This window comes from Pelodiscus sinensis, chromosome 18, assembly GCF_052426305.1.
Source record: "Pelodiscus sinensis isolate ZL-2025 chromosome 18, ASM5242630v1, whole genome shotgun sequence".
NCBI classification, from domain to species: domain Eukaryota; kingdom Metazoa; phylum Chordata; order Testudines; family Trionychidae; genus Pelodiscus; species Pelodiscus sinensis.
In genome coordinates, this window is record NC_143069.1 from 3,478,726 (window position 1) to 3,501,312 (window position 22,587).

The 22,587-nt window shown below is 54.9% G+C and overlaps 2 protein-coding genes across 7 annotated transcripts in view; one reads left to right on the top strand and one right to left on the bottom strand.

The window, feature by feature from the left end:
- Nucleotides 1–14,882, top strand: LOC102451498 (uncharacterized). Of its 4 annotated transcripts, none has more exons than XM_075915391.2 (6): nucleotides 1–76; nucleotides 3,937–4,064; nucleotides 5,728–6,701; nucleotides 10,068–10,194; nucleotides 10,746–10,859; nucleotides 11,312–14,882. In XM_075915391.2, exons 3-6 carry the CDS (start codon nucleotides 5,739–5,741, stop codon nucleotides 11,593–11,595), a joined length of 1,488 nt encoding a protein of 495 aa, XP_075771506.2. In that variant the 5' UTR covers nucleotides 1–76; nucleotides 3,937–4,064; nucleotides 5,728–5,738; the 3' UTR covers nucleotides 11,596–14,882. The 4 variants fall into 4 exon arrangements, with proteins under 4 accessions (XP_075771506.2, XP_075771503.2, XP_075771507.2 ...); XM_075915389.2 differs by having other exon boundaries at nucleotides 23–76; nucleotides 1,005–4,064; XM_075915388.2 differs by lacking the exon at nucleotides 3,937–4,064 and having other exon boundaries at nucleotides 7–76.
- LOC142823831 (snake venom vascular endothelial growth factor toxin-like) overlaps nucleotides 7,483–22,587 on the bottom strand; it is a 22,095-nt gene continuing 6,990 nt past the window's right edge. Inside the window, exon 7 of one of the 3 annotated variants that reach the window (XM_075915405.2) lies at nucleotides 7,483–7,878. In XM_075915405.2, coding sequence (XP_075771520.2) covers nucleotides 7,782–7,878 — 97 coding nt within the window. In that variant the 3' untranslated portion in view covers nucleotides 7,483–7,781. The other 2 variants (XM_075915403.2, XM_075915406.2) reach the window with 2 other exon arrangements.

Genomic DNA, 22,587 nt, shown 5'->3' on the forward strand with positions numbered 1-22,587 from the left:
GGGGGGGAAGGTTCCGCCCCACTCCCCCTCCCCCTCCCCAGCATGGAGCCGGGCGCCCGCGCGGGGCCTCGCGCAGGTGAGAGCGCGGCGGGGTGCGGTGCGGTGCACGGCCCTGTGACGTCACGTACTGCAGGAGGGGGCGGGGCAGCAGGAGCCTGAGGGTGGGGGGCAGGTAGGGGCCCCGGGGGGGAGGGGTCCGGGGGGGCAGGTAGGGGCCCCGGGGGGAGGGGTCCGGGGGGGCAGGTAGGGGCCCCGGGGGGAGGGGTCCGGGGGGGCAGGCAGGGGCCCCGGGGGGAGGGGTCCGGGGGGGCAGGTAGGGGCCCCGGGGGGAGGGGTCCGGGGGGGCAGGTAGGGGCCCCGGGGGGAGGGGTCCGGGGGGGCAGGTAGGGGCCCCGGGGGGAGGGGTCCGGGGGGGCAGGCAGGGGCCCCGGGGGGATGGGTCCGGGGGGGCAGGCAGGGGCCCCGGGGGGAGGAGACCCGAGGGGGCAGGCGAGGGGCCCCCAGGGCCAGTGCCTGTCTCCGCAGTGGCTGTGCGGGACCCTGGGGGGCAGGCAGGGGCCCCGGGGGGAGGGACCCCGAGGGGGCAGGCAGGGGCCCCAGGGGCTGGCGCTTCTCCCTGGGCTGCGCCTGTGCCCCTTGGCGCCCCGCGCAGGGAGCTGGGGGTCTCTGAGGACTGGCACATGCCCTGCGTGCTCCAGCGGACAGAGCAGCCGCAGTCCTTCCTCCGCCCCCTCTCCCCCAGGGGCAAAAGAGAGCGCCGCTGCGTTCGCCCGCCACCCGGCAGCGCTCCCCCCCTCCCGGGCTCTCTTCGGATGCAGACCCCTCCCAGGGATGCCCTGTGTGAACGGTCAGAGTTGCGTTTGACTCTTTCTGCTCATTTTCAAAACCCCCAGTGTCCTTGTGCACCTGCACGTGCACAGCGACACGCTGGCCGGCGCTGGGCTGTGAGGCCTGACCCTCTTGTGAGGGCTTCATCCTGCTACAGCCAGTCTCTTTTGCCCCAGGAAAGTGCGTTTTCCTGGCCTGTGCTCAGCGTGCTGCTGAACACAGACACCCTGGGACCCCTGCCTCAAGTTTTATCACCAGGAGAAGTCCATGTGGGTCAGTTGCAGACGAGAGCGGATCTTCTTCTGGATCAGACGGCGCTCCCGTGAAGTTGTCCTTGGCTAGCGTCTGTACTAGCCAGCACAACGCTCCAACAGCCAGTGTGGACAGGAAATTGGCACCAGAGAAAGAGCCGGTACTGCTGACCTTCGCCTCCGTGACCCTGGTTTCAAATCCAGCACCCAGAGACGAGAGAAGTTGTAGCACGGAGGGAGACACAGATCCAGGAACTATTCAGCCTCCTCTTGTATAGAAAATCCCCAGCCTTCCAGAGAGAAGATTGCTAAATCCTCTACAGTTGCAAAAACTTTGATCATAAGCTTGGCCCTGGACGTACATGTCCCAATACTCGTCTTTGCGCCATCTCTAGGACTGATCCTGAGCAGAATTGTGAACGGAACCTGTCAACTCCCTATTAGAGGAACCAATATCGACAATGGTCCAAGTACCACGGCCTTCATCGGCACCGATGGGTGCTCCCATCACGGCTCCGAAACTGAGGCCAACCTGTACAGCCATAGAATCATAGGACGCTAGAACTGGAAGGGCTCTTGAGAGGTCATCGAGTCCAGGCCCCTGCTCTCATGGCAGGACCCAGCACTGTCTGCTCTAGACCATCACTAGATGCCACCGAGGATACTTTCTCATCATCCCTATGTCTAGGGCACTCATTCTCGCTGATCTCTGGCAGAGAGCCCTTCTCTCCGAGGGACAAGGGAAGACCCTAGAGAATGGGCCAGAGCTTGGCTGGGGAACCTTTTTTAGGTCGAGGGTCGCTGACCCACAGAAAAATCAGTCGGGGGCTGCACACAAGTGAGAAGGGGCCCGCAACTGAGAAGAAGAAAGACAGTCCCCATGTTCCCCTCCCGCACTAGAGTCTAGGCAGGCCCAGCCTACTGGATTTTGTGTGCTCCAGCCCCACGGTGATGCAGTGGGTGGGTTGGAGAGTCAGTGCAGGCTCCCCACTGCTGAGAGGAGCCCTGAGCCTTGGGGGCTGGATCCAGGCAAGCCAAGGGCCGCATCCGGCCCCTGGACTGGAGGTTCCCCACTCCTGGTCTAGAGGTTCATTTCTTCAGTCTCTCTGTGGGTGGCGTTGGATTGGCCAACCACAAGCAAACTAACATGGCCAGTATGACATGCCACTCCCATGCTTCTAGAGCTGTTCTTGCTATCCTAGAGAGAGAAGATGAAGGTCAACAGAGCGAGGAGCAATGGTCTCAAGTTGACGTTGGGGAGGTCTAGGTTGGATATTAAGAAAAGCTATTTCACGAGGAGAGTGGTGAAGCACTGGGTTCGGTTCCCTAGGGCGGGGGTGGAATCTCCATCTCTAGAGGTTCTAAGTCCCGGCTTGACCAAACCCAGGCTGGGCTGATTGAGTCGGGGTGGGTCCTGCTTTGGGCCGGGGTTGGACTCGATGGCTCCTGGGGTCTCTTCTAACTCTAGGATTCCATGATGCTGATTCTAAGGTTGATCTGGGCACCTGTAGTCAAATTGCCGCCGTATGACTTGGGAGAAGAGGAGTAGGGAGTTGAGGCTGAGAGCGTCTCATTTAAACTGTACGATGGAGAATTCCCAGACATTTGGCAGGAAGAGTAATAGGATATAAACAATTGAAGAATTCCTATACATAATATAAAGTGGCATCAAAGAATTGCTCAGAAGAAACAAACGTTTTCAATTACCGTCACAGTGAAAGACGTTTTTTTAACAACGCGCTGTAGCACCGCAAGAGGGAACCAACTTCTCTGCCTGGTTGCAAAGCCCAGTTTGCCCAGTTGTCCCTCCTTTTCCTCTCGCTGGTGGCGCGCCATTGCTGCCACGCTACAATGGCTGCCTCTCTTTCCAACAGGGGCACCAGTGAACAGCCGCTCCCTACCCATTCCCAGGCACCCAACCGGTATCTCTCTGCCAGTGTCCCAGTGGCCGCCTCCCTGGCCGTGTACTCTCTGCCCCTCGCGGCAGGGCTCCTTGAGTGCCGCAATCCAGCGTGGTCTCCCCAGCTTCCTCAGCAGAGCCCCTCTTTGCCTCAGTGCAGTCTTGTTTTACTTCCTCCTCCTTGAGCTGCCTCCGCACCGCCAAGTCTGTGTCGGATTTCCAAGCTAAGTAGCAGTTCGGCAGAGAAGAACTTGGGGATGACAGTGGATGAGAAGTTGGAGATGAGTCAACCGTATGCCCTTATAGCCCAGAAGGCCAATGGTCTATTGGGCGGCATTAGTAGGAGCATGGCCAGCAGATCCAGAGAAGTGATAATTCCCCTTTATTCGGCTCTGCTGAGGCCACATCTGGAGTATTGTGTCCAGTTCTGGGACCCCCACTACAAAAAGGATGTGGACGCATTGGAGAGAGTCCAGCGGAGGGCAACCAAAACGATTCAGGGGCTGGAGCACGTGACTTATGAGGAGAGACTGAGGGCTTGGGGCTTGTTTAGTTTGCAGAAGAGAAGAGTGAGGGGGGATTTGAGAGCAGCCTTCGACTTCCTGAAGGGAGGTTCTAGACAGGCTGGAGAGAGGCTGTTCTCAGTGGTGACGGATGGCAGAACGAGGAGCAATGGTCTCAAGTTGCAGAGGGGGAGGTCTAGCTTGGATATTAGGGAGAATGATTTCCCTGGGAGGGTGAGGAAGCACCGGGATGGGTTCCCTAAGGAGAGGGTGGAATCTCATCCCGAGGGGTGTTTAAGTCCCAGCTTGACACAGCCCTGGCTGGACTGATGGAGTCGGGGTTGGTCCTGCTTTGGGCAAGTGTTGGACTCGATGCCTCCTGAGGGTTCTTGGGATTCTATGATTCTCCTCTTCCGCATGAACTGCCCTCTCATTGGCCGTCTCTCCTCCCTAGGACAGCTGCTACGACACATAGGCCCCAGCATGGCCCTTGTTGGTCCAGATATGCCGCAGCTGAGGTGGCAGGGCGATGCTCAAGCTGAAATCGAACATGCTAGATTTGCCAATGTGGTCAGTCTAAGGGTACGTTTACACAGCAACATTATTTCTAACTCGGTCTGCGTCGAGACAGCAGGCAGTTATTTCGAAAGAGTGTCGGAATCCTGTCAAGCCGGAGGACTTCTTATTCCGACTCCTGGAACCCTCAGTGTACGAGGAATAAGGGAAGTCAGAGGGAGAGGGCTCCATTTCGAAATCAGTGCTGTGTATGTGAAGAAATCCCTGTGATATTATACTGTGTATTAAGATCTTGTCCTTTTAGATATATCTTTAAGTATTCTTATAGAATCTCTGGAACATTTCTCCTCTAACTTTGTATTAAGATATACAGATCTTGTAAGAAAAAAATGTCTTTTGAGCTTTCCTCTTTCCTTGATTGCCCTGTTGAAATGAATGAGGCATGAATGGAGAATGAAAGGGGAGCACCTCCAGCAGCAGTTGCAAGGGTGGAGAGGGTCTGGGAGCCAGACCCAAGATAATACCTGCAAAGTGAGCTCATTAAGAAGACTGGACATACAGACGCCTTGGGAGTCAAGCAGCAAGTGCCTGCCCTTGGAAGAACTCTCTTTGAAGCAGCATTAAGAAAGGCCAGTTGATGGCTAATTGGCTGCATGAGAGGGATAAATAGGAGGCATCTTGCAGAGGGACCCCTGGTTTTCGTCTTGTCAACATGGGAGCATCGATCCGGATCGGCAGAAGTCCAGCTCCACCTCCTCCCCCATCTAACTCACCTGGCCAGTGCAGTTAGGGGGAGCAACTTTTGGTAAAAAGAAGATGGAGTGTGCTTGTGTGTGTGTGAGAGTGCATGATATGCATATGATAAGTATTGATTATTCTATGTGTGATCAATAAATGTGGCATGTTGCCTTATCCCTCTGAAAAAGATCCCGAGTACTTCTTTTAAGTACAACATGTAGACGCTCCCAATTTAGAAATAAGCTATTCTGAAATAAGCTACGCCGTTGACGTCGCTCAATATGCAGAGTTTATTTCGAGTTCAGCCCTGCTGTGTAGACGCACCCGAATTCGAGCCAATATTTTACTGGGCTCTAATAATGAAATCCCCTTTTCACTGGCTTTGGGGATTGCTCATTTTTAACTTTAGGGTTTTTTCCCTCAGGTCTGTGTGGACTTGTGTGGTTCTTTCCTTGGCTGGTCAGCAGGTTCATTAATTAACCAGGAGGCGCCTAGATCTGCAAGCAGTGGCTTTGTAGATGACGTTCAGCTATCGGCAGCTCCTGGCATGTGTGGAATAAAATGGCCTGTCTTGCAGATAATGAATGTTAACAGCATGAAGGCCCAGCAGTTACACTAGCGAATAATCCAAATCAAGATTTCTTATTGCATTCACTTATCAGTGATCAGTTCTGCACCCTCCCCCTTCTCCCAGCTCCCTGCTCTGAAGGACCCAAGCAACACCAGATCAGTCTTCTAATAATAGTGAAGCAAAGACTTCAAGGGAGGAGGCAGAACGCACCAGCCCCCATGTTTGCTCCTCCTGCCCCTTCCGGGTGGAATGTTGCTTTCTGTTTGCCCTCTCCCCGCCCCGTGCTCCCTTCCCCCCCGAGGAAGGACTGAGAGACTCACCCCTTTGGTGGAAACTCTTACGGTTAGCGATTGATGGGGTATAAACTCTTCCCCGGTGTTCCAGGGAATGACTTGTGTCTGCGTTCTCGTTTTCTTGCAGATGGGTCGGGGATGGGGGCTGACCCTGCGGCCGAGCGAGCTCAGAAAACCCCCAAGACCGTGGAATCTCTCAAGGCATTACCAGCAACGTTCAGCGAGACCGATTCCCGGGGTCCTAACAAAGGGGATTCCTCTGGGAGTCCGAGCAGGCCACGGTGGCAACAGGGGGGTGCGGTAGGAAAGAGAGAGAGTAAATCTGACTGGGGCCTGCCGAAAAGCCAGCCGAGAGAGAAACCCCACCAGTGCCCTCAGTGTGGGAAAAGATTTGCTCACAGCTCCCACCTCATCACCCACTGGCGCGTGCACACGGGCGAGACGCCCCACCAGTGCGCCGAGTGCGGGAAGAGGTTCAAACACCGCTCCTCCCTCAACACGCACCGGCGCGTGCATACTGGCGAGCGGCCCCACCAGTGCACCGAGTGTGGGCAACGCTTCCGGCACAGCTCCCACCTGAGCACGCACCGGAGAGTCCACACTGGCGAGAAACCCCACCAGTGCGCCGAGTGCGGACGGCGCTTCCGGCACAGCTCTTCCCTGAGCACGCACCGGAGAGTGCACCTGGGCGAGAAACCTCACCAGTGCGCCGAGTGCGGCCGGCGCTTCCGGCAGAGCTCCCACCTGATCACCCACCAGCGCGTCCACACGGGGGAGAGGCCCTACCGGTGCGCCGACTGTGGGAAAACCTTTGCGGGCCACTCAGCCTTCGCCACCCACCAATGGATCCACACCGGAGAGAAGTCCCACACCTGCACCGAGTGCGGGAAGCGGTTCCGGCACAGCTCCTCCCTCGGGGCCCACCGCCGAGTGCACACGGGCGAGAAACCCCATCAGTGCGCTGAGTGTGGGAGGTGCTTCCGGCAGAACTCGCACCTGATCGCGCACCGGCGGGTCCACATCGGGGAGAGCCCCTTCCGCTGCCCAGGCTGTGGGAGAGGGTTCAGCCATGGCACAGAGCTCATCCGACACTGCAGGAAGGTGAGTCCCAAAACTACCAGGAGCGGGATACAGAGACAGTGTTCCCTCTCATGTTTTCCCATCCACGTGTGGAATACATTTTATTGTGTGCGCTGAAGCATGTGCCAATGTGCACCACCAGTAAACACACATGCTCTGGGCACTCTGCTAATCAGCTGGGCAGCATTTAACTCTCTCCTGGGTGGCCGCTCAAGGGTACACAGGGAACATTATACAAGGACACTGACGTTAGCGAGGGAACAGTCTAGAATGACGAACAGTTCTCTCAGTTCTCCAATCCGGCGTTCCTTTTTTACACTGCTTCGCTGTGAGCGCCACCCCTCCCGATCCGTCCCCACGGGGCCTGCAGCATGCAGTCACGCCCAGTTATCGTGTGTGAGTGCTGCTGCTTTTGAATTACACTGCAGCGCGACCCCTGCGACCTCCCAGCCCCAGACTTCCCGCAATGTGTGTGCCTTGTACCGCCCGGCCCTCGCCTGGACAGTGCGAGCTCATGCAAAGCTGCCCCCTCGTTTTATTAATAGAAAATGGTACGCCCCGTGTCACGGCTCACAGGTCGCGCCCGCACTTGGCTCCTGGGCGGAACCCCACTCTCCAATGTGGCAGCCCCTTCTTGGGGGGCCCCTCTCACCTGGGAGGGTCCGCCCCTCCGCCTCCAGGACGGCGCCTCTCAGGGCCTTCAGCCGCCTGACTCTGCCGTGAGCCCCTTCGGGGGGTCCGCTCCCTCTGGACCCCTGGGGCCTGCACTCCCAGAAGGAACAGCACCGCCCTGTTCTCTAGACCAGAGCAACTATCAGCCAGCTCAAAACAGAAGGGTTTATTGAGCTTTGAACACAGCAACGGGGTCTCTCAGGCCTGTAGACCTGGGCTCTCAGCCCACACATCAGCCTCCCCCTGCAGCCAGCTGAGTCCTGCCTGCTCTGCCCCCAGTCTCCCAGCAGAGCCTCCAATACCCCCAGCAACAGCCCCTCCCCGTCCATTGTCTTCTCCCCAGGTAAGAGGGTCGCCTGTTCTCCGCCTCTTCTCTGTCCAATGTTCTCCCCTTGCTGGTACCAGCTGGGTTGGTTGCCGGGGGGTCACTCATTGTCTGTCATCTGGCCAGAACTGGCCTTGTCCTCTGAGCAGGGTCGGGGTCACCAGGGTCCCAGATGCCCCGGCTCCGACTCTGGGCTGTTCTCTGAAACAACAACCCCCCCCCTTTGTTACATTAAACCAGCACCATTAAACCAGTGCCCCCCTGTATGCAACACCCCTCCTGAACCCCCAAAACTCCCCACTTCCTCACACCCCGCTCTTGGTATCCCAAATGGAGTTTCCCAAACGCCTCGATCCGAACACGCCACGTTAGGTAAAACAGTGAGCGAGTGTATTAAGTGCAAAAGGATGTTTGAAGTGACTATAAATCATAAGGCTAAAAGTCCGAATGGGTTATAAGAAAATAAAAGTGAAACGCAACGCAGCCCTGATTGACCAGGCTAGCACGAATGTAAAACAAAGTCTCTCTTGCCCTGTGTTACTGCAGCTCTACTGTCTGAATTTCCCCCTGTCCAGTGCAGCTTTTTGTCCTTCAGGTGTGGTGGATGCCGTGGATAGAGAAAAAGGGACGAAGAATTTAGGGGTCTCTGCTCTTTCTTCTTTGAGAATCCTCTCCAGCTGAGGTTCAGAATAGGGATGTGGGTGTAGTCAAAAGCTTATTGGTTAATGCTTAGACTGCATGCATTCCCTCCAACCCTTGCCAGTAAATTTTTTAGTCTGGCCAGCAGCTCGGTTCAGTCCCAGCTTGCGCCAGATCCTGGACTTAGCCCTGCTGCAGCTCTGCATTTAAAGTGTATTAGGAGCTGGGTGGGCAGGCAGCCTGGCTCAGTTCCAGCTCACATCAGGTCTGGGAGCTCAGACCACCCCCCAGGACAGGGTCTGCTGCTGCCTCTGTGTCAGGCAGCCGGTCCGCGAGGGGGCTGGTTTTTAAACCGTCTCCCCTTGCGGATCAGCTCCCACCTGGCACCCCGTGCTGCTGCCTCTGTATCAGAGGCAGCAGCACAGAGTGGTAGACGGCTCCTTGGGAGTGAGGCCGGAGCACACTGGCTGCCGGTCCTGCCCCCGGGGACTATAGAATAATAAGAATTCATGAGGCTACTCGACTATTCAATGAACCGATATTTAACATCCCTAGGTCCGAACAGAAAGTCTGTGGGGAGGGGAAGCCCAGCTGTTTCTTTGTCAAGATGTAGATTTTCCCCAAACATTCTCTTAACTGCCAAAGAATGGCCACTTCACCAGGGAAGGTCTGTTTGATTTAGTTGATCCCTAGCTGACGTGTCAGCTGGGGAACGTGTCTGTGACTGCTCCCCAGACTTGAAATGAGACTTGAAACAAGTCTTTAGTAGCATCACGTGGTAGAACTTTATAACTTTGTAGACACACATCTTTTACCGGGACAATAATAGTCAGCAAATTATGGGTTTTGAAATGATACTGCACGCGGCATTCTTTACACGAGGGAAATGAAATCCTGTTGAATTAATTAACTGGTTAAATATTAAGTTTAATTGTTTAACTGATTAAATGGGGGGGGGGGCCGCGCCAACCCACTGGACAGTGACCCCCCCCGCCCACTGCAGCCAGCTTAGAGCAGCCCCCATGCTGTGGGAAAGGGCTGCTCTAGCCCAGCTGTCCAGGGGTTGGTAGTGGCAGCCTCTCAGGGGGCCTGGCAGGCTGGAGCAGCCTGGTTAATCATTACCCGGGAAGCATCCCCCATTAAGTGTGAGGCACAAACTCTCTCGCTGTGGGAGGCTGCTGTCTGTGCGGCGATGGACCCGTTTCTCGGCCTGTCCAAGGATAAATCTTCAAAGCTATAGCATGGGTTGGACAGAGCCAAAATACGCCTGCCTCGGGGCATGAGCTGCCCTGTGGGGGTGAGCTAGCCCCAGCTGCTGTCCGCATGGGTGCGGCAAGCTCCCAGCTGCACCTCCAGCCCCGCCCCTTCTGCTGAAGGCCTGCCCCACAGAGAGGCGGGGTGGCATGCTCTGCCCTTTCCAACCATGGGGACGGAAAGGGAGTGGGCGGGTGTTCGCCCCAGCCCCAGAGGAGGGTGCCTGGCTCAGCCTCTCCAGCACTGGGAGGGCAGGTACTGGGGCAGCAACAGGGCGCCTACAGCCGGCGTTTTGGGGACGGAGTGGGGGTGGGGGCAGCGCTGCCCCTGACTGTACACCAGGCCAGAGGCAGCCCCACGGCCAGAGCCCCCAAGCCGCCTCTGCCCCCTGCCTTTCCCCTCTCGGCGGGAAGCACAGCCCCGCCCTGCTGCTCCGTGGGGGGACGGGCAGGCCCGGGAGCAGCGGGTGCTGAGGGCCGGGGCCTTGGGTGTTCCAGGTGCCCGTGACGTTCGCGGACGTGGCTGTGCACTTCACGGAGACGGAGTGGGCCCTTCTGGGCGAGGGGCAGCGGGAGCTCTACCGAGACACCATGCTGGAGAACTACGGGAACGTGGCCTCTCTGGGTAAGGAACGTGCTTCCCCACGGGCTTCCTTCCTTGGGCAAAGTCCCTGGAGTGCGGGACCTGTTGAACTCAGATTCCCTTTCCTGGGGTCTGACTTGCCTCTGGTTTCAGCCTCCTGACCGTGGGGTGGGGGTCCCTGCACTCCTGGCTTCTGTCTCTGCACGGAGTGTATGAGCGTCCCCTCTGCACGCTGCGGTTCTAGCGGGGCTCCTCGCTCTGGCTGACCCCTCCCGTCCGGTTGCCGTGCAGACAGGCTGTCTCTGGAGTCCATCGTCCAAGCGGTTCCCCTCACCCCAAGTGAATTACTCCTGCCCCCGGACAGCGCTTGGCGTTAGACCCTGGCACTGGAGAGGGATGGTCTATTGGCATTTCGCAGAGGGGCTGGGGTCTTACCAAGGGCAAACCAACTCCCCAGCGGCTTCCGGGCTGTTTCTGTGCGGCTCCCGCGTCCCGCTCAGCCAGGGAGCAGTGGCGGGGCTGAAATAACGGAGTGTTTCTTGCTAAGAGGCTCGTCGGGCTGGCCCGTAACCTGTCCACTTCCCCCCGAGCAGGGATTCCCACTCACAAGCCCGACTTCATCTCCCGCCTGGAGCGACGGGAGGAGCCCTGGGTCCCCGCTGCCCAGGGCCCGGAGGAGCTGCAGACCCTGAGAGGCGCCTACGCAGGTGAGGGACGGGGGTGCCGCCCCTCCGAGCCCGCCGGCGAGGGAAAGGGAAGCGCGGGGAGGGTGGGAAAGCACCCCCGGGTCGGCCCCCGCTGCCAGGTCTCAGCCAGAGACGGGCCGAGTTGGGCTCTGAGCAGCCCCTTTGGAGCCACCCGCCGAGGCCGTTAAAAAGGCGAAAGTGTCGAGTCCTGAGGCCCGAATGCGCAATCAGCCAGGCCCCCGGAGAATCCCAGAGGGGCTCTTAGAGATCCAACGAGATCAGCTGGTGAGAGAGTTATCCCTGCAGGCCCCCTCCCCGCTTTCTCACCTCCCCTTCCCCGTGCTCCTCGCCCGTCTCCCCTTGGCAGAGGGGCATTGTGCACTCGGCTCGGGTCAGTGCCCTGGGCACTGTGGTTATCGGGGACGCTCCGGTGTGCGGTTCCTAGTCCCCAGGTTCCCTGTCTCCCACCCCAGGGGCCGGCTTGTGCACAGACGGCCTCTGTGTCCCAGATGACGATGGAATTGTGTCTCCAGCTGGGAGTCCCACCTGGAGGGAGCGCGAAGCCGCGGGCACCCCCTGGAGCTGCGCAGAGAGGAAGCCTGTTCGTGCACTGGCTGGGGGGCACGTCGCAGTGGATGTCACGTCAGAGGCACCCCGCCGGATAGAAACCAGCAGGGCTGTGGCATCACAGGGCATTCGAGGCAGGTGGTCAGCCGTAAACGGAAACAGCCCATTCCTGGAAGGATTCATTGCTTAGGAATCATGCAACGGGAGGCATTGGTGGGAATCGGAAGGAAAGGATTCCTGACTCCACCACCAGCCTGCTGGGCACCTTGGGCAAATCCCTGCCATGCCCTGCCTCAGTTTCCCCAGCAGGAAAATGGCGATAACGTTACCGACCTTTGTAAAACACGTCTGAAGCCTAGTGATGAAAAGTGCTTGATGAGAGCTGGGTCTTATTTCATTTCATGATTAAGGAGCAGCATGTAGGGCTATTGATCATTGCATGGGGCAAGTGATCAGGGCTTGATTACATTTGTCATGCACCAACAGAATAATGTCCAAACGCGTATCGTTATCTCCACGCTTGGCGCTTCAAAGGGGCCAGCTCAGCAAAGTGGAAACCAGTTTTGAGCCAAGTGAGCTGGGAGAAAGGATTTAATCAGGGAATTGGGAATGGTTCTTTGGATAAGAACATTGTACGAGAGGCCCAAAACCCCACATTCCCCGAGCAAGAAAGAAGGCTATCACAAGTGCAAGAGAAAAACAACAACTTGGTTAGAGGGGAAGCGAAAGCAGCTATTAAAAAAACCCCTTAATAGCTAACATCTGGGGGAAATAAGAATTAGATGCTAAGAATTGTAGAAAATAGCTAAAGGAAGCAAAAGGACGCAAGGAGATTATCTACGACCAGCAAAGTTAAGGACAATAAAGAACACATTTTAGGAGTATTCAGAACAAAAGGAAGTCGAATGATGGTATTTCTCCATTGTGAGGTGGAAATGGGAGAGCTGAGACTAATCACCTAGAAGAGGCAGAAGTGTTCAATAAACATTTCTGTTCTACATGTGGGGAACAGCCAGATAATGTAGCCATGTTTTATGATGACAAGAAATACTGCTTGTTCCAGCAGTGACTAAGGAGGATGTGAACTGCAGCTACTTTGAAAGCAGCAGCTCCAGATAGCTTGCATCCAAGAGTTTTAAAAGAGCTGGCCAAGGAGCCAGCTTGCCCATTAATTCTGATATTTGATGAGTCTTACTAATGGGGGATGTTCCAGAGGCCTAATGTTGTGCCAGCATTTTAAAAGGTTGATGGGATGAGCTAGGGGACTACCAGACTGACATTGGCATAGGTGTATAGAAACCAGAGCACCTCAAACGAAATAAATAAAGATATACCTATCTTGTAGATGACCTTGAGGGGTCATTGAGTCTACTCCCCCACCCTCACGGCAGGACCAAGTACCATCCCTGACAAATTTGCCCCAGATCCCTAAATGCTCCCCCAAGAATTGAACTCACAACCTTGGGTTTTGCAGGCTAACCCTCCCCCCACTTGAGACTGTTTTTGGACCGGGCTACCCATTTGGCGGATGACGGGTGTAGCGCCGCTGTAGCAGCCTTCGAGCTGTGTGAGGCATTAGACTTGCGAACGCCCAACGCTTTGATGAAGGAATTAGAACGGCCTGAAACAGGGCGGCACCCATTCTGTGGATTAAAATTTCGCCGACAAGCCTCCAAACGTAGCTCTAGGTGGAATCGTCAGTGCTAGATTCTGTTTCCAGGGGGAGAGGTTCTGTAGGGATCGGTCCACGTCCCTACGCCGTTTGACATTCTTATCAGGGCTTGGAAGGAGGCAAGAAGTCCTCCCTGGTCGAGTTTTCAGTTGCTGCACATGTGGGTGGAATGGTAAATAGCGAGGGGGACGAGGCACTGGCAGAGCGCCCTGGATCACTCGGTAAACAGGGAGCAAGCAAACAACATGCGTTTTCATGGGGCCAAAGAGGCTTTGTGGCCAAAGGGCTCGTATGAGCTTTTGATGTATAAATGGAAACCAGGGTGCTGAGGGCTCCGAGGTCAGACCCAGCCGGCTGCCCTACGGAGAGTGAGCTGGGGAGGGGACTCATGCTGCCAGGGAGGGGGAGCCCGTCTGGTGTCATTCAGAGCAGTTCCGGAGCGCTGACCCGGCCCACGTGACAGAGGGGAGAAGGAAAAGTTTCCAGGGGCGGAGAGAGAGCTGGTCCCGTGGGTGAAACGGCTCCGGTGATCCACTAGCACCTGCAGCCCCATCGAGACGCACCCTTGGAGTTTCTGTGCTCCTTGACAGCAGGGCCTGGGTTGTGGTTCCATCTGTTGCCCCACTGCTGTTCAGGAACCCCAGCGCAGCAAAGCCCTCCACGCCGGCACCCACGTTCCCCAGAGACACCACCCACCGCCCGTAGCAGAACGGAGTCGATTGCTTTGGTAACTTGTGTAACAACAGCCCCCACTCCAAATTGATCCCCACCGGTGTCCTGCGTTGCAAGCTTTCCCGGGGCAATTGCCACGTGCTTCTCCCTGGACAGAGCGGGTCTCTTCCGGGTGTCCCTGTGCTTCAGGGCGGGGCAAAGCCATTTGCAAAATTCCATGAAAGTGGCTTTGTGGCCTTTGCAGCCACTGCTGAGCGCCCCACGACCCACCAGTCTGTGCTCATCTCCCCGCAGCGGAATTGGTGTGCCGCTGTGTTTGTAGCATCGAATGCCGGCGACAGTTCCATTTCACTCAACGCAAGAGCTCGTCCAACCAGCATGGGTGTCGGTCACCAATACTGACAAGATTCCCCCTCCTGTTCCTGCAGTGCCATGCTAATGCTCTGGAAACACTGCGCCATTCCGCAGACCCACGCAGATATCACAACGGTTTGATGTCGAGCCAGGCTCACGCTGCTATGTCGTGTGCATGGGCAACCGGGAGCATTACCCAGAATGCAACAGGGTGCAGGCACTATGGGATAGCTACCCACAGTGCATTGCTTTCAAATGCACGCGCTACTTTGAACAATGACATCTTTCCTGCAGACTGTGGGGACACGGATCTTTGACTTTGCAAAATCGGGTGAGCAGAAACTGACCATAATAGTTTCGACCTCGTCGCGTGGTGTGGATGCGGCTTCAGCATAGTCAGTCTTAGCTTAGATCTGTGTCCGTGCTGCCCAAAAAAAGGAAACGTTTCACGGAATCATAGAGTGAGAAGAACAACTGTTCAAAATCGTTTTTTGAATTTTGCGTCAGGATCCCATTTTGCATCGGAGAGACTTTGCGTGTCTGTTTGCAACAGCTTCCGTCATCCATCGGTACGCGTAGCAGCAGTGTTGCAACTAAACCCATTTCAGACAACAAAGTATCAGTAGCAAGCAAAAGATTTCATGCACCCAGTAAAACTACTGCCATGGATGGGTTTGGAGTAATGATCGACAAATATCACGGTGAAAAGATCACTCGGTTCATTTATGCCCCAAATTCTCCTTTTCACAATGTTAACAATAAACACCTTCATTGCTGTTCCCAGTGCGTGTCAGACATTGGTGGAAGGTTGCTAATGTATGAGAAGGAACTTGAATAGTGTGTGAGAAATACAGAGGGGAAATCTGCCAGTTGAAGCTAGGGATGTTGAAAACTAGTTGACTATCTGATAAGCAAATGCTTATCGGATAGTGAGTCGACTAGTCTATTCCCCCCCCCCCCTTGCTGCCTGTGTCAGATAGAGGCAGCAAAGTGGAGGGAAGAAGGGGTACTTCAAAGGGGCAGCGCTGCACGGCTGAGCCCAGGATCAGTACGCCTGGAGCCCAGGGTCAGCTGGGGACTACCCAGCTGATCCCAGGCTCCAACGTGGCAGTTCCGTGGAACCCACGGTCAGCTGGGGAATCTGCAGCTGATCCCAGATTCCGCTGAAATGCCGCACGGAGTCCAGGATCAGCTGGGGGAGTCCCCGGCTCTGTGTGGCATTTCAAATCGGCAGCACAGCATGGAGTCAGGCCCGGGCTCCATGCTGCGCTGCCACTTCCAAATGCACAAGAGCCCCTGGTGGGGACTCTTGTACATTTCAAAGCTGGCACCCGTGTCCAGCCCGGAGTCAGTGGGACTTTCCACTGGCCCCGGGCTGCACGTGGAGTTCCACGTTCCTCCTTGGAAATGTACAAGAGCCCCAGTGGGGGCTCTTGTACATTTCCAAGGAGGAATGCGAAAGTGTCTATCAAGTAATCGATGGAAACTCCATCGACTACTCGACTAGTCAATTAACCGCAATTTAACATCCTTAGTTGAAGCCATGATGGGAGGAGCAATGAACACAATGGTCCAGTAGGATGTGCTGGGGGTGACAACAGAAGATGGGGCTGCGTCTCTTTCAGAAACAATAGCGATGTCGGGAAGTACCCACACGACAGAATGTTAAAAGGAAACGGCAGTGAACATTGTACTAAGCTGTCGGCAAAAATTCAGCTGCAGCGCAGACAGTGCTGGAAAGGTGAAAAGATGCTTGGAAGACGAAATGGAAAGGTGCTTCCTAATAACATAGGGTATGTCTACACTTGCATCCTAGTTCGCACTAGGGATGCAAATGTAGGCATCCGAAATAGTCAATGAAGAGGGGAGTTAAATATCCTGCGCTTCATTAGCATGATCTCGCCAGCGAGTTATTCCAATCAACAGCTGTTTCGAAAGTGAAAGGACGCACCGGGACACGTTAGTTTGAACCAAAAAATAAGGAATAACGTTAGTTTGAACCAAGGGGTTTGGTTTGAACTAATGTGTCCCGGTGCGCACTTTCACTTTCGAAACAGCTGTTGATTGGAGTAACGCGCCGGCGAGATCATGCTAATGAAGCGTGAGATATTTAAATCCCCGCTTCATTGACTATTTCGAATGCCTATATTTGCATCCCTAGTTCAAACTAGGGTGCAAGTGTAGACATACCCATACGGTGTCCCCATGTGCCGCATCTTTTAGCCAAAGACTTTAGTATGTCTTCTCCAGGGATCAACGCCAATGTTGAAGTCACAAAATACTGCGGTCACCACAAAGAAAGCAGGAGGGTCCCTGGAAATGCCCAATGGAATTCTGTGGTTGATTTGTTTTGAACAGGGCTAGTCTCCTGAAAAGTTGTGAAGAAAACCGTGATCAAATAGGATTGCATGCGAAGTATCTAATACTGGATGAAAGAGGAACGCAGAAGCCATGTGCATTATATCCGGAGCCTTAAACGAACTGCCGAGAAATTGCTGATGCTGTCAAAATTTGGAAGGCACGGCAAGAGACGTGGGCGAAAGTTAAACTGCAGGCAATAAAGAAGCGAATGGCTCAAACACAAGTTCCATCTCATTTTCTTGCAAACATTGAAGACCCCAGGTATAATGGTCGACGCCTCACTTTAGACAAAGATGATGCTTCTATGGCGTGAGCCTCTCAAAATCCTTCCTCCCCGATGCCAGTCCTAATAAATGTCAGGGCTGGAGCAAAATCATGTAATCAGTGCATGTTTGCTGCTGATGTTTGGAACAAAGTCACTCCCTTGAATTGGTGGAAGTCATTAGCCAGGCACCTTGAACCACAGTTCCTTTAGTTGCTAAGCCAACTTTTCACAGCAGTAGCTTCCTCTGCAGGCACCGAGAGAATATTGTCACCGCTCGGAAATCGACTGGGAGCTGAAAAAGCAGGAAAACTGATATTTCTGTTCCAGCCTATGAATCAAAATGCCAGTGGGAGTGGGGGAGATGAGAGGTAATGGTCAAAGTTTTAAGAACACCGCACATTTAGCGTTGTGATAACCTGTCTGGCAGAGTTAATAATATTTGGTTAAAAAAAAAGGGCTTAAGGACAGCCGTCAGCCAGCAACTCAGGAAGCTGCTGCAGTTTGCAAATGTGAAGCGTTGATGTGACATTTAAGATTTAGCTTCCTCAGATAATGAATATTAGGTACTTTGTCCTAAATGAATAAACATCAAATTATGTAAAACATTATACAATGTTTTAGATGCAGTAGAACGTGGTCCTGAGTTGTAAATTAACCTGTTTTAGTGATCAATTTGTTCATAAGTTGGACCCTATAGAGATACACGCGACCGCGCTGTTCGTAAACACGGATTGCGTTCATAACTCGGGGTCCGCCATTTACGACAGCTTCTGTTGTAACTGCGAATAGTCGTAAGTCGACCGTTTGCAACTCAGGGACCGGCTGTACTTCACATTTAAAGACACGGAATAGTGATTTCAGGATACTTCACGTTTAAAGACGCAGAAAGTTATTTCAGGATACTTTGCGTTTAAAGATGCGGAAAGTTATTTCGGGATCCTGAAACAGCGCCGCTGTCTAGATGTAGCCTGAAAAGCATGAGGAACTGACCTCTTCCCAGACGGTACGATGGAGTCTTCGGTAGACTGGAAGATGATGTTCCTAAAACCCTTATTAGGTTAAAAAGGAGAGGCCCACTCGCCGATCGCGAAGAAGCGGATAAGCCGTCTCATGAACATAGGAGGTTGTTTTGAAAGATGGAAACCCAGAGCGATTAACGCCGGCACTTGGAAAAGAAAGCTGCAGCCGTTCGGCAACTGAAAGGCATCCTCGCTCGCTGGAAGGCAAAGTATAAAGAAGTCAAAGCAAGAAACGGGATAAATTTGCCCTGGGAGGTTGTGGAATCCCTGTCCCTGAAGGGCAGGTGAGACAGACCCCTCTCCGGGTGGTGCCGATGGTGCTTGGCCCGGCCAGTCCTATGGGTCTGCCATTCTCTGTTCCATTCCCAGACACTGGTTTGGTGGCCCCACAAGCACACACAGGGCGGGGCCCACTGCTGAGTGATGCACAGGAGGGCCAGGCTCCCGGGGGGAGAGCCGAGTGCGTTGGCACCGAGGGCCTGGCCATTGTGTGTGGCGCCTGCCCCATTCTGCCCTCGCTGGGGCTCCAAGAGCCATAGCCTGGAATGGAAGCAGGGGGGCCCTCAGCCCAGCCCCCCAACTGTCCTGTGGCCAGTCCTCTCCCAGCGCTGGCGTGATGCCGCACCTTCTGCCGCGGCGGCAGGCACCGTGCGAGCTGGGGAGAGCAGGACGCGGGCAGCACCAGCATCAGATGGGGGAGAGCGGCGCCTTTCCTCCTCTGCGGCCTCCCTGGGCCCGAGGGGTCCACCAATTTCGCTGCTTTCTCAGTGGCTCCCAAACTCACATCAGACGCAGCATGTGAGGAACCCATGAAGCAACACATGGTTCTGGCTGGCCGGGGGCTAGTGTACGGAGCGAGCTGAAGCCGGGCCGTTCTGGCTCTCTGCGGCCAGCCCTGCCCTGTTCCCAGGCACTCGTGGACGCCGGATTCTCTACGGGCCCAGGCATCACGTCAGATGTAGCAGGGTTGGGAAGCGAGCGATCCGAATGCCAGTCACTGCTGGCAACACGCACCCGGCACTCCTGTGGGCCCATCCAGTGCATGGCAGGGTCTAAAGGAAAACATCTGAACCCCAGAAAGCAGAGGGAAGGGAATGCTTCCTCCCCCATAACCTTAACTCTGCCCTTTGAACGCCACCCCTTAGCAGACAGGAGTGAGCTAAATCTGACCTGCACTTGGCCACTTCTCCTGCTCCAGGTCAGTACCCAGATGTTCTCTGTGTCCTAGGGACCCCTTCTGGGGCACCCCTGGGTTAGCCCTGACTGAGCCTGACACTGCTGGGGGATATGTCCCAGCAGGTTGCGGGAGTCTTACCCCTCACGCAGGCCATAATGTGGCACACAGGGTGCATAGACTGTGTGGACCCTAAGGGAGCTGTGGGGTTCTGGTGGGCCCCGAGACAGGGCAAGGGGTTCAGGGTGGGGTGACCCAGCCTCCTGCCTCTTTGACAAGCCCTGTGCAAGGTTGGCCCCTGGAGGGGACAGGTGTTAGAACAACTTTTATAGTTGGGATGCGGTGAGCCACAGAACCAAACTGTAACTTGTGTGTGATGGAGCCACGTCAAGCCACGGGATCGGCACCCCCACCAGCACCCTTAGTTCCAGCATCTATGGGGGTGCTGTTCTAGCAGCCCTGAAATGTGACCGACACTTTAAGAACTTGCTAAGAACAGAAGAGTGACCACCTGGGGTCAGACCATTGGTCCAGCAAACCGCGTCCTGTCTCTTGACAGCAGACAGGTGCTTCAGAGGGAATGAATCCACCCAGCTTCTGGCATGGAGGTTTAGGGGCACCCAGACTGTGCGGTGGGGTCCCTGCCTATCTTGGCTGAGTGCCATCAATGCAGCTATCCTCTAGGAACTCCTTTGTTTTGTTCTAGTTTGAGCCACGTTATAGTCTTGGCCTTCACCACATCCTGTAGCAGTGAGTTCCGCCGGTTGGCTGTGTGTGACGTGAAGAAATACTTCCTTTGGTTTGTTTTAAACCTGCTGCCTGTTCATTTCATGTGGTTCTTGTGTTGTGAGGCAAGTCAATAAATGTTTCTTATCTACTTTCTCCACACCCATCAAGATTTGATAGACCTCTGCCATATCCCCCTCCCCACTCTTAGTCTTCTCCTTTCTAAGTTGAAAAATCCCAGTCTTTTTAATCTCTCCTCATACGGCAGCTGTTCCAAACCCCTCCTCGTTTTTGTGGCCTTTTTCTGAACTTTTTCCAGGGCCGAGATACCTTTTGTGACATGAGGTGACCACAGCTGTACACAGTATTCAAGATGTGGGCGTCCTCTGGATTTCGAGGTGATTCTCTGTTTTATGCGATCCCTTTTTTCACTGTCCGATTACCTAGCCTTATTCGAATGGTTTGGCACATGGCCGCTGCATGTTGCATGGACCTATATTCTTAGCATCTGGGAGCACTGGGGTCCATTCCACCGACTTTCTGCCTCGCTCTACTCCAGGGAGAAAGGGATCCTGGATCCCCCCAGCTGCTCCTCTGCTCAGACGAGTTTGGGCGAGTGGCTACAGTGAATCCCTGCATCACTCCTCCCCTAGTGCAGGGAAGGGAAGAGGAAGGAGGGACGGTATGAAATCAACCCAGCCCAGAACACAGCAGCCTGGGAGAGGGATGGGGCAAGTTAGGTTTGGTCCAATTTCCAGGTGTGAGTGACAGACCCGTGAGTGACAGACCCGTCTCCATTTCCTGGGGTACCTTTGGCAGCACCAGCCAGCATGTTCCCTGCTTCTTGGAGCCAGCAGCCTCAAGCTCCCTTTTCTGGAAGCTGCTGCATTGATTTCTGGGGGCCAGGGCTGAGGCAGGGAGGAATAGGAGGTAGCCAAATTTAGCTGCCAGTTGTCATGTCTTGGAGTGTCTGAAAGATGACTCCCCATCTCCCACGGAGTAGAAGGGACCGGCTCACCCCGGGCTCTATAATCAATGCCCTGTAACGACCACCCCGCACACAGATTGTCTCAGACCCTGTGATCTAGGCACTGGGGACACAACCGAATGCTCTGTTCCAGTTTTGCTTCATGTACTAGATACTGAACCTCTCTAATCCGGCACCCTGGCGCCCTGACCGGTGCCGAAGCCGAGACTGGAACAGCGCGGCCAATGCGCCTTTTTCCGAAATCTGCCTCACGTCCACCTTTGGCTGTATGCCACTGTATTGCGCCATGCTTGTGCTTAGCAGTGTAACCAACACTTCCCTGGCTGGCTGGTCTCTCAGGAGTTAATTGGCGCTAAAGATCAGCACGGAATATCAACAGCTGTCCACACACTTTGTCAGTCCATGGGAAACTTGTCTCCACCCACAATAAGTGGACATCCAGATATCTGCCGGACCACGGGTGTTGCCGGACCAGAGCGTGCCGGACTAGAGAGGTTTATCCTGTCCTTACTTTGTGACAACACAATCTGGTCCCACCGCTCCTCCTGGGCATGGCTGTGCTCCCGTCTCTCCTGGTCCGGGCTGCTAGGTTTGTGAGTGCGGAGTGACATCGTGTGGTGACGATCAGCAAGTGGCGTTGAATGAAAGGTCCCTGCAGCCGCTTAGAAATGTTTCGACAGAACCGTTTTGCCACTGAAGAGTCCTGTCTGTGCAAAACTCAAACGTGTCCATTTCAATACGTTTTGTGGAGGGAAACAACCCACACGAAGTACTTCAGTGCCATCAGCATCCCAGGGACCACTTCTCCGACGGGAATGGGTCCGTGCGGCATTTTGCAAAGGGGTTGCGGTTTTAAAGTTATCGCGTGGGGCGTTCAAATTTTTTTTATAACGTCAACATCTGAATGAACTTTTTTGGGTGACCCCAACCAACTTTTGTTTTAAATATTCTGTGGGAAATGTCCAGGGTTTTTCTTTTTTTTTTTTAAGATTAAAAACAAATTTCAAGCCCCAGGACATTCCTGCCAATTCCTGCTCCCGCCAGCCCGGTGGGACCTGGGTTTGCCGCTGTGGGAACAGCATGGCAAAGTTCCCAGGGGAGGTGGGAGGATGCCCTCTTCAGGGCTGGACGGTTGGTCCTCAGAGCGGTTAGCCATGATGGTCGGGGACCCACCCACCCTGAGCTGCCCACTTCCTTGGGAGCCTGCAAGGGCAAGCTGGGCTAGTGGGCGACCTCCTCCATCTCAGTGGGCTACACGGTTGTTGTAACAAGAAACTCTCCCAGGACAGGGTCGTTTTGCTCACTGCGCTGGCGTAGCTAGAATTTGCAGGGGGTATGGGTGGAACTGGAGCAGCACTGTGGCTGACTGCAGAGGGCGTGCCCGGCTCTGACAGGCAATGCTGTGTGTGCAGTCAGCACGCACCTCACGTCACGGGCCCTGGCTTTACCTGTGTGTCGCTTTAGCAATCCCGGTAGGAAACAAACCCAGCGGAGTCTGGCAATCTTGCGCGTGAACAATGGTAACAAGGTATCTCCAGGGCCACACACAGAACCCTGATGGGTTGTCTGCTCTGTAAGTGGGGGGGCTGTCCGCGCCGTAACCTGGGATCCCCCTACGCTGTGCTCTGTGATCCCCACTGACTCCCCCACATGCGGATTGGCTCAGACCCGTAAGCCCAGCCTGAGCAGTTAGGACGCTCTTCCCAGGGGCGGTGAAGAGTCCTGTGGCACCTTATAGACTACCCGAAGTGTTGGAGCATAAGCTTTCGTGGGCACAGACCCACTTCGTCACATGCATGTAGTGGACATTTCCAGAGGCAGGTATAAATACGCAGGCCAGAATCGGGCTGGAGATGACAAGGTGGATCCAATCAGAGAGGATGAGGCCCACTTCTAGCAGCTGATCTGGCACTGACTCCTGTAACCACATCACGGCTGTGCTGGCTGTACC